This window comes from Sturnira hondurensis, unplaced genomic scaffold, assembly GCF_014824575.4.
Source record: "Sturnira hondurensis isolate 20B ecotype Veracruz unplaced genomic scaffold, ASM1482457v3 Scaffold0000396, whole genome shotgun sequence".
In the NCBI taxonomy this organism is placed as follows: domain Eukaryota; kingdom Metazoa; phylum Chordata; class Mammalia; order Chiroptera; family Phyllostomidae; genus Sturnira; species Sturnira hondurensis.
The window spans coordinates 2918795-2932215 of record NW_028073027.1 but is presented as its reverse complement, the minus strand read 5'-3'; the positions used below and the strand labels follow the sequence as shown (position 1 = coordinate 2932215).

The 13421-nt window shown below is 41.0% G+C and overlaps 1 protein-coding gene across 1 annotated transcript; it reads left to right on the top strand.

Moving 5' to 3' along the window:
• Positions 1-235: 235 nt before the first annotated feature.
• Positions 236-13059, top strand: CLDN1 (claudin 1). The gene is made up of 4 exons (XM_037038942.1): positions 236-711; positions 8837-9001; positions 11138-11222; positions 12867-13059. Exons 1-4 carry the CDS (start codon positions 489-491, stop codon positions 13027-13029), a joined length of 636 nt encoding a protein of 211 aa, XP_036894837.1. The 5' UTR covers positions 236-488; the 3' UTR covers positions 13030-13059.
• Positions 13060-13421: the final 362 nt, after the last annotated feature.

Genomic DNA, 13421 nt, shown 5'->3' with positions numbered 1-13421 from the left:
CCTCAAAAGGCTAACTAGAGAAGAATGTGCGAGGGTAGAAATGCGAGGGAGAGAGCACAGCAGCAGTCTGCGTACATAATCCCACCCAAGTTATCCCCACATCGCCCCCCGGTGACCTTGGCTGGCTGCAGGCTGCATCCCGCTTCCCCAGAGAGCCTCCCTGAAACCGCCAGGGGGCGCTGCGCAGCGGCCAGGCCCCGGCGCAGGGCGGAGCTGCTTTAAATTGCGGCGCCCAGCAGGTTGGCGTCTCAGTCCCAGAGCCTGAGCTTAGCAGCAGCTTCTTGCACCCGGACTCCAGCGTCAACCCTACCCGGACTCGGAACTGGTCGCGGACCTAGAGCCTCTCCAGTGACAGTGCAGGGAGCCGGACTTCTTGTAATAACTTACTCCACGTGGCTCTGCTACTCCTGGGAGCCCCGAGTGAGCCTCTGCAAACTCTGCCTGCTGCACCTGCCACCCCTGAGCTAGCTGGGTCGCCGGAGTGAACCATGGCCAACGCGGGACTGCAACTCCTGGGCTTCATCCTGGCCTTCCTGGGCTGGATCGGAGCCATTGCCAGTACAGCGATGCCCCAGTGGAAGACCCACTCCCATGCGGGCGACAACATTGTGACGGCCCAGTCCATCTACGAGGGGCTGTGGATGTCCTGCGTGTCACAGAGCACCGGGCAGATCCAGTGCAAAGTCTTCGACTCCTTGCTGAATCTGCACAGTGAGTGTGTTCCCTTCCCCCACAGCTGTGACCCAAGTCTCTAACCCCCGCCACCCAAGTGGCTCCGTTTAGGGTCAGTGGCTATGAGCTGCTTCTGTCATCTGACTACATGGTTATCAGTCCTCAGCTGAACAAGTCTTCCTTCTGATTCTGTGCGCTGTCGAGAAGTAGAGAGAACTGCGGTTTGGGAAAAGGGGAGTCCAGGACTAAGCCTAGTTTTGCCTCTAGTTCCCTGGGTAACACTTTTTCTGCTCCTCTAGATGTGGTTGCATCTGAAACTCAAGCAAGACCTGTGTGGAGTTTGAGGGTGAAGGCCAAACCCGAACTTGAGTTGTTAGGCCTCTTCTGTGGGTTCGAAGATTCTGTGTATATTGAAGAATGGTAGGGTCTGAACAAGAAAATGGTGTGCCTTGGGAAGTTTGTAGCCTGGTAGCTTCTCAAGTTCATAAAGTTAAATAGATAAATCGAAGTCTTTGATTCCAGTCTATCTTGACTATGACTTTTCATAGGAAAATGTCACATGCTTACATAGAATGCCCCATCTTAATGCTTCTGCTCCCATAGGAGTCTGAATCTTTTGCTATTTAAGATTCAATAAGTGTGGAGGAGCCCCTTTGCACCCCTTTTCATGACTTTCCCAAGAAACCCCTGGGGATTCCTCTGAAAGTTTTCAAGTCAGGAGTCTTCAGAGGAGTCAGATTTTGTCATGTTATTTTGGAAAGTGCAGGATGGGGGCCGGTGGGAAAACAACAATAAGAAAGAAAGTTTCTGGTGACTTCCAATCATAGTGTGAAGGGAAGAGTGAAGACACTGAAGCACAATGCCAGAAAGCAGACAGAGCTGGTGACAGCAGAGCTCAGCTCGAGGAGGAAGCCAGGGAGAGGGGGTGCGTCTTCTCCCCGAGTTTCCCTCTTGATTTTCTGTGTAATGGATGTCTGCTTCTTGTCTCTGTCAAGTTGAAAAGGATTATGTAGAGAGAAATATTCCTAAGGGTAGTGGGGGGAAGGATGACAGGATGGCTTTTTCCCCTTTCTTATTTTTTTTTAGAAAAAAGTTTTTGAGGGGCTTGTCTGAAGCTCATTTAGTTCCCACTACTTAGGGCTGGAGTATCTTCTCTGACGTATTACATTAGTTGCCATGTAACACGCGTCTGTTATTTCTTTGAACAAACCTGAAGAAGAGCTCCCTTAGTCTTCGGCTGAATAAACAAGCCTACCCACCAGCCCCTTTGTGGGCCAAGGGTGAGCAGTGTTGTTGTCTGTACTAGGTACGCTGTTTTATATGAGCATTGAATCTCCCCATGGAAGGATAAACACATGTAAGGAAATGGTGTTGGAAATTCAGGGTGTCGTGTTGAGATATTAGCAGATGGAGAAGGTTCTAAAGACAATTCTAGAAAGGTCTCTGATTCTTCTGGTCAAAATAGTTTATCTTCAACAGGTTTAAATAGGTGTTCCTTTAACTTCCTTAAATGACCAAGGGATTCAGATTGGTTCATGTTATAAATACTCAAATAGGCCATTCCTACCTGTGATAAGGTTAAATTGTTTCATTTCATGTACTCTTGGTTACCATAGCTATTAGAGTTTTTGAAATTGTGGTGGAAGAATTAAACAATGTCTTCCTCCTCTCCCCAGTACACATTTTGGAAATTTCTACCTGATGAAATCTCCAAAATCTTCCATGTCAGATTTCTCTTTTCATTCTGGTTAAAGCCAGAGATTATCCAAGGTGGGGCTGAGGCCTTTCTCTCAAATCCAGTTCCCAGAAGAGGGAGTTTTGACTCTCAGGTATTCTCTCTAACCTGACAATGACTCATAGGATGCCTTTGGATGCAGCCCAGAGAACCCGTGTCCATTTCTCTACCTCAGCAGTGGTGCTCACACCCACCTGGTGCAGAGACCCAGGGTGGTGATTCATTGGCTGGTTTTGGTATAGTTCTGTCACCTCTAAATTTTACCAGGATTTTCTCTCTAGATAAGTAATTTTCCTTGAAAAAGATTGCGTTCCTTGTAGTGCTCTTAGTTGAAAAGCTTGCCTAGAAGTCTGCTAAAATTGAACCTTGTTCTCTTTGCCAGTGGAGCCCACTTGGCATCTTAGGGTTGAGATACAGGGATGCGTCAAGGTTGTAGCAGTAGATGTGTTAGGGGCCCTTTTCCCCCACCTCTAAATAGTGTCAGCTATAACTAGAATGATTCCATAAGTGTCGAAAGAGGTACAGTGTGTTTAAACCAATATAGGAAATACAGGACCTGAGACACAGCAGGGTTTGGGGTTTTTTTGGTAGTTCTTACAGAGAACTTTATGAAAATGTAGCCGAGACACTTCCTGGGGCAGCAAGTGTTGCGCTTGCTTTGGGGTTCCACTGGCTGAGACCATTTCAGTCGCATCCCAAGCATGTGGTGTTTATTCACACTGATGACTCCTGCCGCTGAAAGTTGGAATGCACGGAGGAGAGTGGCAGATGCAGTTACGGTAGACTTTTCTGGACTAAGCTTTGTACATCTTGCCCGGCTGCGATCCCATTTTCAAACTTTCAGCAAGCTCATGTCTATTTTATGTGCTTAGTTCATTGCTTCTTCTTGCTTGACTTGAATAGCTAGGGTTGTCCAAAGATTGGACTTCCCCAGGAGGCCGCACGGTAGGAGGTGTATACGCAGAAAAATAAGTAATCATTTCATAGGAATGTTTGAGAGAAAATCCAAGCACCAGGCAAATGGGAGGTTAGACTAGACTCTCTAAGTCACATCCAACCTTGGGATTCTGTAATTTGTTTGTAAGCTCCTCCAGCCTGTTCAACCTGCTTTGCATGAATCCACATGTGTAGGAGCGCTTAATGAGTATTGGTTCCCAGTGAGGTTTCCCAGCACTCTCACCATGATGTCAGGCTCAATCAAAGAGCAAAATCACTAACTTGGACAGACTTTTGAAGCACAGGCAGCGAGGGCACCACTTCCACAGTCGGCGTTATGCCTGTTGAACCAAGGGTATTCACAGAGCCACTGGTGTTCAGATCTGTTTCAGGAATTACTTCTGACCCCTGGAATGATGGATGTCAAAACAAAAATCCAGGCTTGGGATCAGAAGTTCTTAATCCTGCCCCTGGTGCTACACTAACGAGTCATGTGTGCAATGGTGAGCCACTCTCTGGGCTACAGTCTCCCCACTTATAAAATAGGGCGGGGTTGGGGCAGGGGGAATGGGGAGGTGAATTCATGATTCATTCATCCCTCCCATAAATGTGAGCCGCCTTTCTCCTAGGGGTGCAGCTCAGATGGCGTATAAGCTGCTGAAGTTGATTTCTTCCAGTACCAACATTCTTTGTCACTAACTACAGTAATTGAAGGGGAAAAGTTAAGTACGTGACTACGTGGCATAGAGGAAATATAGAAAGATAAATTTAATTGTGAGGCAATGGAAGGAAGGAAGGAAGGAAGGAAGGAAGGAAGGAAGGAAGGAAAAAAGGAAGGAAGGAAGGAAGGAACTGAGTGCTAAGGACATTCCAAAAAGTGCCAAGCCCTGCCTCATCTCAGATCACTTCAGTTTCTGACTGTGCAAGAGTCCCGAGGTCACACCCAGTGGCCACCAGCTCATGCATCAGTAAAATGGAAATGGTAACAATGAGGACTCTTGAGAAACTTTGAACTTGAGTAAAAGCAAGATTTAACCAGTGAAAAGGCCACGGGAGTATAGTTCTGTGATGAGCTCATTTAATTGCGGAGGAGAAGAGAGCACTTTTGTTCTAGTGCCCTAATGTTCCAGTCATTGATCTGTCTATTACTTATTAAGCAACATCTGATGCAAAGAGGCACAATGTGAGGATGCAGATGTATTTCATTTTTACGATACATACTACACAGGGTAATAATATAATAATATGGCCAGTAAAGGGCATGAAAATGTGAGGTATTTTTTTAAAAATTATGCTACTTCCATAGTAAGACTTTAACAACGCTTTAGAAAGAAATCCCACTTACTTGTCCATGCTTGTCTCCCTGTGCTCATGTTGATTAACCTAACTGCAGTAGATCAGTAACTTCTAACTCATTTCTTGTCTTGCGAGGAGAGATCTTTGTAAGTATTTTTGCAAATTATACTTTCAGGTTGCAAGTAGTAAGAACTTCTTAGGGAGACTTTAATCTCAAGATGATCAGTCTGGCCAAGGTTAATTAAAAGACTGCCTTCTCCATGTATTGCTGAATTATGATGAGAAACAATAATGTAGCTTCGTGAGTTTACTAACCATTTTCTCTGCAGACGACTTTAGTCAGTGATAACAGTATTAAATAGGTATCTGCGAACTGAAAGAGCTAGGAAAGAAACAGCATGGTTTTGAGATTTGATTTAAATCAGACCAGCCTAGAGTGTGTGGTCCAAGGCTCTACTGAACCTCTCTAGTCCAAAGTAATATTTTGTAGCTTTTAAACATTTTTCAACTTCTGTGCCCTGCTGATCATCATTCCACTAGGGAAAAAAACTTTCTTGGAAGCTCATTAAATGTATAATTAAAAAATTTAGAAAATTTAAAAAAGAGGTCAGATTAGGCAAAAAGTATGAATTTTTTCTCCCTAAGCCTAACCTGAACCCTAACCCTAGAATTACTAGCTTTTAAAGTTCTAAACTAAGTCTGTCCTTATGTAGTAAGATCTCAGCATCCTCGGGCTGTCTAAGGAGGCCTTTCTTAGCATTTTTCCCCAAAGTTTAAGCTTAACACAAGAGAATATTTTGAATTTGTAAGGGATAAAGACATGTTCTAATTTAAATTTATCAAGCAAAGATTGTATAACCTATGTAGCTCGTCAGGTATCACTTTTAGTGCTTTGGATGAAAATATGAACAAATATCTTACCCAAGCCATCAAGAAGCTCACGATTATATATTCTACATCTCTGACTTAACATACTTGTGTGGACCTTAGTTTAAAGGATTCATCCTATCTCAGCTTAACACTGCACAATTGAGATTCTGTCTGCACATTAATCCCTCATGACTTCTAACACACCTACTTACTTTGATTTTTAATCCATTGTTACATATGGCCAGCTAGTGAGTTTTTAAGCTGTCGTGATTCTCACTCAGCCTTTTTTCCTTTGTACATTTCACCACACACATCACTATAGTTAAGAATTAATCCAAAATGTCTCCAATGAGACAAAATGAGATGTTTCTGTTTGATTCCCATCTAGTTTTGTAAAGTACAAAGAAATGTCCAAAGTCAACGGGTGCCGAAGGTGTAAAAGAAAAAATACTGCTTTGCAAACTAAAACTATTACTTTATCATATTTTTTAAAAACGAAACATTATTTCTTTGCTTTATAAGGTTTATATGACTCCTAAGTACAGTTTTGTTTTAAATTTAAGCAAGACATTATTCCATAAAGAAATAAAACATACTGAGCTCAGAGAAACTTTGTAAATGAAGTAGAAGAGTCAAACTGGTATGGCATGAATCAAATGTCTTTTCTTTGAGAATTTACAGGAGGCAAAACTTAGCAATGAAAACTACGAATCTCAGGTAATTCCAGGTGAGCGCAGAGGGAGCTTTGAAGTAGTTCACCCATGTGTGCTCCCTGCCCGATGGTTTCATGCAAACCTGACTCACCAGCCTGAGCCCCAGCAGCCTCTTCATGAAGGACAGCTTGTGACTGAGGTGCTCGGACCTGCTGGGCTGGTGGCCCGCTGTGTTCCATGCAGCGCACACCAGAATGGTTATTATGGAAGTTGGGCTTGGTGTGAGGCCCTGCAACTCCAGCAAAGTGGAAAACTTGGAGAGAGATCAGAGAAAGAAACAGGAGTGATGAATGAAGAGTCAGGAAATAAGTATTTACGAGAACATGAAGTGGAGGTGGCTGAGAGATGCAGGAGGCTGTGTGTATTTCTAGCAGAGGAAGAATGTTGGCGGATTGTGCTCTCTATAATGAGGATACAAATCCCATCACCTTCTCTTTAACACCCTCCAGTGACTTATGATTACACTTGGGCAAAACCCCAGAACCTCTAGCTTGCAAAGCCCTGTCTGATTTATACCCTTCTGGCCTCTTGCTAAACTCACCTAATTTTACTTTCCACATCCTATAGTCCCCCAGTTGAGTGACCAGCTGTCCTGGTTGGCCAGGGATTAAGGGTCTTCTCTGGATGCCGGACAGGTAGTTTTAAAACCAAGACCGTCCTAGGCAAATGGACCGGAGGTCACCCTGTCCTCCCAGCACATGAATCATGTTCGTAACTTTCAGCATTTCCTCTTCCAGGATTCCTTTGCTTGAAATGATTTCCTTCTGAGCGGAATTTGAAATCTGTGCCACAGACAGGGGCTTAGTTATTTTATTGTCCTTCTCCTTCTTAGTAATGATTGTCTTTGCAAAAACTGTTGGTAAATCAGAAGGACACACCCTAACAGAAAGTTCTTGGTACTTTCCTCTTCATACCACACTGCAACCACCTTCGGTTCCTGGTAAACCGATGCTCCGGGGAACAGGGGTTTTGATTCAGTTCTTACACCACACGGGAATATTGAGCTAAGTGTGTAGGTGGGCACTTCTAAGGAGGCGGATATATGAGCAGAGGTGGGGAGTGTCTCTGGTTTGCTTTTAAGTTAAATCAAGTAAAAATATATCTTGGCTTCCAAAATATTTCTCAAATACAAGGAAAAATGGGAAAGAAAAGAAAAAATGAAAGAAATGTTGCTACTTTGCAGATAGAGGTTACTATGATCTGATCATAGATTAGTTATGATAGGGATGGAAATATTCAAACATTGAAATTTGATGTTTTAGATATTTTAGTGTTAATTAGAATCGGTAACTCAAGTTCTCAGTCCCTGAATATACCAAGACTGAACGTAGGTCTAAATTAGAGAGTGTGGTATAAAACCTTCTTCATCATGTCACACTTTTGAAGAGCATCAGGAAGTCAGTCATTCCAACTCTCCGGTTAGAGATACCATCGTGTACACTTCCCGTAATAGAAACACGGTCCCAAAGAATAACAAGCAGCTTGCTGAAGTTAGCATGGTTTGTGACAATGTAAATAGTATTTATATATGCAGAAATACTTGTCACATGTTAGCACCATCAATGAGATAATGATCTTTATGTGAAGGAGGGTATAAGCCTAGAATTAATCACACTCAGCTCAGCGGCATAGTTTCAGCTCATTTGCTTTAAGTCTGCCCTTTTCGCCACAACGATGGCGCCATGTTTTTTTTATAGTGCATGTTTTTTTTAAATTTGTATTTGTATTTCTTTTCTTTTTTTATTATTGTGCAAGTACAGTTGTCTCCATTTTCCCCCACCACTCGCCCCTGCCCCGTGTTCTTGGTCTTTAAGAAACATACTGGCATAAGCCCGGGGACCTGGCCCTAGCTGTTGATTGTAGTATGCAACAATAATAACAGGGAAATAGAAAATTAGTGGAATTCTTAGAAATGTTACATTGAATTACTATCTGCTTTTTGACAACATGGCAATTGAAATGATCTTAAAATAAAACTGCTGTATCTATGAATATTAATCTACTATGTTCTAGAGAAGCACTGCAAATATTTAGTCTTGTTCTAACAAGATGCTATTCGTCTTCCTCATCCTCAACCCAGTCACTGGAGATACAAATGCTGGTTATTCCACCATGGAAAGCTATGAGAAACTTACTTCTTACCTTTCAGATTCACCATTTTTTTCCCTAAAGCTTGATGACTGGGGTATAAAGCCGTTAACTGTTACCAAGATATATTGCAAACCACTTTAATTATGAATGGTTTAACGTCAAGGATAATACATGTAATTGTATTTCAGAATTAAAATACTCCATTAGTAAGGATTAAAGATGTATTAGGTCAGTTAAACCTATTTGACCAGATCATTAATTTCTCTTTCCAGAGGCATTTGAATTTGACATGAAATGTTAGGGCCAAAGGGCTTCTTATTCATTACCCGGCCGGTTGTTTGTTGTTCTGGAGAAGAAACCGTGTCGGTTACCTACGGAAGCATCACGCGAACTCGGTTCTCTCGACTCCTAGTTTAATTTTCTTTTCTTTACACAATGTATAAATATACTTGGTCTCCTACCACTCTTTTCTTCTTGGGCTAGATGTGATTATTCATACATGTTCTAAAATATTTTCTGCCAGGCACTCTGCAGGCAACCCGCGCCTTGATGGTGATTGGCATCCTGCTGGGACTAATAGCCATCTTCGTGGCCACCATTGGCATGAAGTGTATGAAGTGCCTGGAAGATGATGAGGTCCAGAAGATGCGGATGGCTGTCATTGGGGGTGTGATATTTCTTATTTCTGGTAAGAGAGGCCCTGGCGCCCCGCTTCTTTCTAAACTCTCTCTGGCGTGGTATGAGATCTAGCTTTACATTTCCTTCGAGGATGTTGGATTTCTTGCACTTGAATTGATTTATTTCGGTCCCTTTAAAATCTGAAGACATGAGAACCTGAAGTACAGCTTACTTTCATACTCTCAAAAGGGAACTACATGAAAATTTGAGATCTGTGCTCGCAGTGGACAGATCTATTCTTTGAGGCTTTGGATGCCAACTGGTTTATTAGTACTAGTTTTGCCAGGTGAAGAAAAATTTCTCCTATCTAGCAAACACTAAGGAACAATTCTAATTGCATGGAAAATTTCTGTGGCATCCCCACAGATACTATGTGGCAAAGAAGAAAACTAGTGACAGAGAATATAAAGAATGTGTGAGTCATACAGATGTGTGAGGGATGGGTGGGATTAGGATTATTAGAGAAAAATGAGAACATGATTTCAGGTGGTCAGATCTGATTCTCAAATAAACAGGATGTACCCAAGGATTAGTGAAGAGAAAGGCCAAAAGGAGTAGAGGAATGGTAGGAAATTAGGTTAAATACATTAATACCAAACACAGTACTGAAAGGTCCTAAAAACACTGGTATGTACTTGTTGTCTTATTGAAGTGTTGATTGGCAAATTAGATGTGTGTGTGACCTTTGAGAAAATGAGAGCCAGAGAAAGATATGGCAGCTCCATTTTACTGGTATAATGATGCTTATTTTAAATAGGATTGCATGTGTGTGTATCAAATAATATTTTAGATATATAATCTATTTTTAAAATAATACATTATATATATAGCAGTTCATTGTGTTTGAAAGTGACACCAGTGATATATTATATCACTGAGAGAACCTAGTATTAGACTTTCTTATTTTCTCTTTGACAAAACACAGGGAACGAGCATTTGCCCCAGCATATGTGGATTTAACCAATAATGAATTACACCTGTGGCTTTGCTAAAGCTTTAGTTAAAGTCATCAGTCTTTCAGTTTATCCAGATGAGTCGCTGCTCCCACTCCCCCCCCGCCCCACAAAAAATGCAGATGGCGTTTTATTCCCGAAATCCATCAAAGGCCATGGGGAGATTTCTTGCATGGCACACTTCTTTTGCTCACCTTTTTGTAACTCCTCTAAGTGACTGCATCTCTCCCAGCTCAGTTTCAAGGGTTTCCTAGGGAGTGGAGGTTGAAAGTGCCAGAGCACTCCCATGGTGTACCTGAGCAGCCAAGAGCACTGGTATTTTCTGTCAAGTATTAGAAGCAATGAGCTGGGACCACTTGTTGTAAGGGAGAGGAGGTTGGAACATTGAAAGGTTTGATCTGTCTATATTGCTGGTTTCTTAGAAATACTACAAAAAGAAGTTATTTAATTTCTTTGGATTAAAAAAGAAGATATTTTATACTTCTGTAAAATAATGGCATGTGTCGTTTTGACTAAGTCATTTCTTTGGTATTAGTGAAATACAAAATGCATGGAAAATTGAGAATGTGCGGCATAAATGTACCTGATGTGGCACCTCAGCGAATCACAACAGAGTGCTTGGCAGGTCTGGAAAGTGCAGCAGTAGGAACTGGAGTGGTCTGGCCATTCATTCTGAGGCAGGCCCTGCTCTTCCCTGCCACCTGGTTGCTCACTTTCCTTTTGACCCTACGTAAAGGTGAATTTTGAGCTTTGGTCAAGAAGAGTGTAGAAGGACTTTTGTCTTCCCTATTTCAAATGACTCATCTATAGTAATAAGGACATCAGGCTCACCAAAAATAGTTTAGTACACTAATGTATAATAATATCTTTGATGATCTTAAATGACACGAACCTGCTGCATTGCTTCCAAAAAAGCATTATTTTTGCTGGTGACCTTGAACCATAAATGAGTAAGATGACACAGTATAAACTATGCCTAACTCTGACCTAATATTTTTGTGAGTCTTAACAGAATACTTGGAATAAATCATGTCTAAATTTCTAATCTCCCTAAATTAAAATGCACTAAATTAAAACTGTCAGAACTATTGATAAGATTTAATTCTTGTAAAATTCTTATAAATATAATGGGCTGTATATTCATGCTCAGTGTTCCATCGTGATTAACAGTCTTTTGTTTCGAATTTCTCTAGGTCTGGCTATTCTAGTTGCCACAGCATGGTACGGCCATAGAATTGTTCAAGAATTCTATGACCCTATGACCCCAGTCAATGCCAGGTAATGCTATTCATGTGTAAAATAGCTTGTTTTCTGAGAAAATACCCTTTTCATGTTCTCTGCAAAAGCTAGCTAGTGCCACAGCTTCCCAGAATTGCTTTCCAGAATTTTATGTCAAACTTACAAATAAATAGAATAGCCTGCGACTCATATTAAAATGAATTTAATACTTGTTTTAATGGCCTTTATCGATAACAGAATGTACTTAAAATAGAAAAGTTCCAAGCTTTATACTTTACAACTGTGTGCTGGAAATTTTTTCTTGTTTTTCAAATATTAATAAAGATGTTAATACATTTGAAATATACTTTTGAAGTATATTCTGATATACCACTTAATTGTGATTATAACTAAAACATAGTTTATGATTAAAAAATGATACTACTCTGTGGCTTAATGAATAATACTTCATTCTCAGTAGTTTAACTTTATAAAAATATGTTTTGGTTGTGAAAAAGTAAGTTGTGATACTACTTTAAAATTTTTTGTTCCATCACAACTATAAAATTGATTTTCCAAAGGTCAATTTGCCTAATATTGCAAGTTATGAAGTTCAAAGGCTGCCTCTTGGCTCTCAGGTCAACACTCTTTGATCAGGGACATGGCTCTTTGTCTCACTGTGTTCATTTCTTTAAAGCCCAATAACTACATTCAGAGTCAGGATGTTAAGATGTAATTATTGTTTGTTGAGTGCTAGGATGAATAGATGAGAAACCCCAGTGGTTAGATAGATAAGGCCTAATTCTTTTTGTACAGTCACCCACATACAGGAGAACAGATACTGAAGTGATTGTGTTGGAGCCCTTCCCATAAGATTTACAATGAAGGGGCAGAAACTGCTGGAAGGGAATCAGCTAAAATTTTACCAGTAATAGATGAGAGAGCACTTTATAAATTGCTTGGCACCATACACATTATTTACATTGTCTAAGGTGATCCCAGAAATAGTCCAGTAAGGCAGATGGGATCATTCTGCTTTAAGAAAAGTAGACACTGAGGTGGAGAAGTGAACTTAGTAGCACAGAACTGCAGCAGCTGAGAGTGAGCACCTGGACCTAAACCCAAGCCTTACAACTCTAGGTCTAGTTGTCTCCATTCTTATTGCCCACAGTCACAGGTCCTCACCCTAAGAGTGTGCTGATCCACTTAGATCAGCTTAATCTAGAATGCTCTATGGGCTGCTTAGAAGTCTTTTTTACAAAACCACCAATTTCACATTTTAGTGTACATAGATACCTGGAATCACCTACTAAAAATTCTAATGGTCTAGGAATCTAGAAGATTCTTCATAGACTATGGTTGCTACTTGGTGATAGCATGACTTGTTAAGTTTGGCCTAGGAATCAGGGTTCAGACCTGACTTCTAAAGTACATAAACATGCTTTACAAGTCTCCTACACAGGGAAAAGTCTTTGGAAATATTTGCGTAATTAAGCTGATGTTGCATGTTGTATTGCCTGATCTACTGTTGCAAACTGTCAACACCTGCAATGTAGACGTCCTTGTGTATGTGATCACAAACTGAAAGTACTTCCCCCAGAAATCATGGGGGACTATTTTCAGGGAAAAGATATAATGAGGTTTCTAATTATAGTAGAAAAGTCTCCAATGAGTCATTGGTTGAGTAAATGCATTTCCTCTTAGGTATGAATTTGGTCCCGCTCTCTTCACTGGCTGGGCTGCGGCTTGCTTCTGCCTTCTGGGAGGTGCCCTACTTTGTTGCTCCTGTCCCCGAAAAACAACCTCTTACCCAACACCACGGCCCTATCCAAAACCTGCACCTTCCAGTGGGAAAGACTACGTGTGACACAGAAGCAAAAGGAGACGACCCTGGACCCTGGGGACAGAAAACAGAAAATGGACACTGAAATACTAGTATTGACTTTAAGACCTTTAAACTTGGACTATCATAATCTGAACTGTGGTATTATAAAAAAAACATATTTTTTAAAATACCCATTGCTAAAAGTGACTTAGTCTTATTTTATGTCCTTTCCTTAATACAGGAGGGAAGACTTTTTCATTTGTATTACTGCTTCCCACTGAGTAATCATCTCGGATGTGGGAGGGCTGTTCCTTAATTATAGATATGTATATAGATATGTTTTTCTATAAAAGTTAGATAGTAAAATCTCTTATTATGTTGGTATCAACATACTTAAAACACATCTAAAATATGTATATTTAAGTCTATCTTGA

What these genes read in the sequence shown, in the direction of transcription:
- CLDN1 (XM_037038942.1), top strand. Translation starts at nt 489, where the DNA reads ATGGCCAACGCGGGACTGCAACTCCTGGGCTTCATCCTGGCCTTCCTG. An exon ending in TGTGATATTTCTTATTTCTG is followed by an intron (nt 9,002 to 11,137) that starts GTAAGAGAGGCC and finishes GAATTTCTCTAG; the next exon opens with GTCTGGCTATTCTAGTTGCC. An exon ending in ATGACCCCAGTCAATGCCAG is followed by an intron (nt 11,223 to 12,866) that starts GTAATGCTATTC and finishes ATTTCCTCTTAG; the next exon opens with GTATGAATTTGGTCCCGCTC.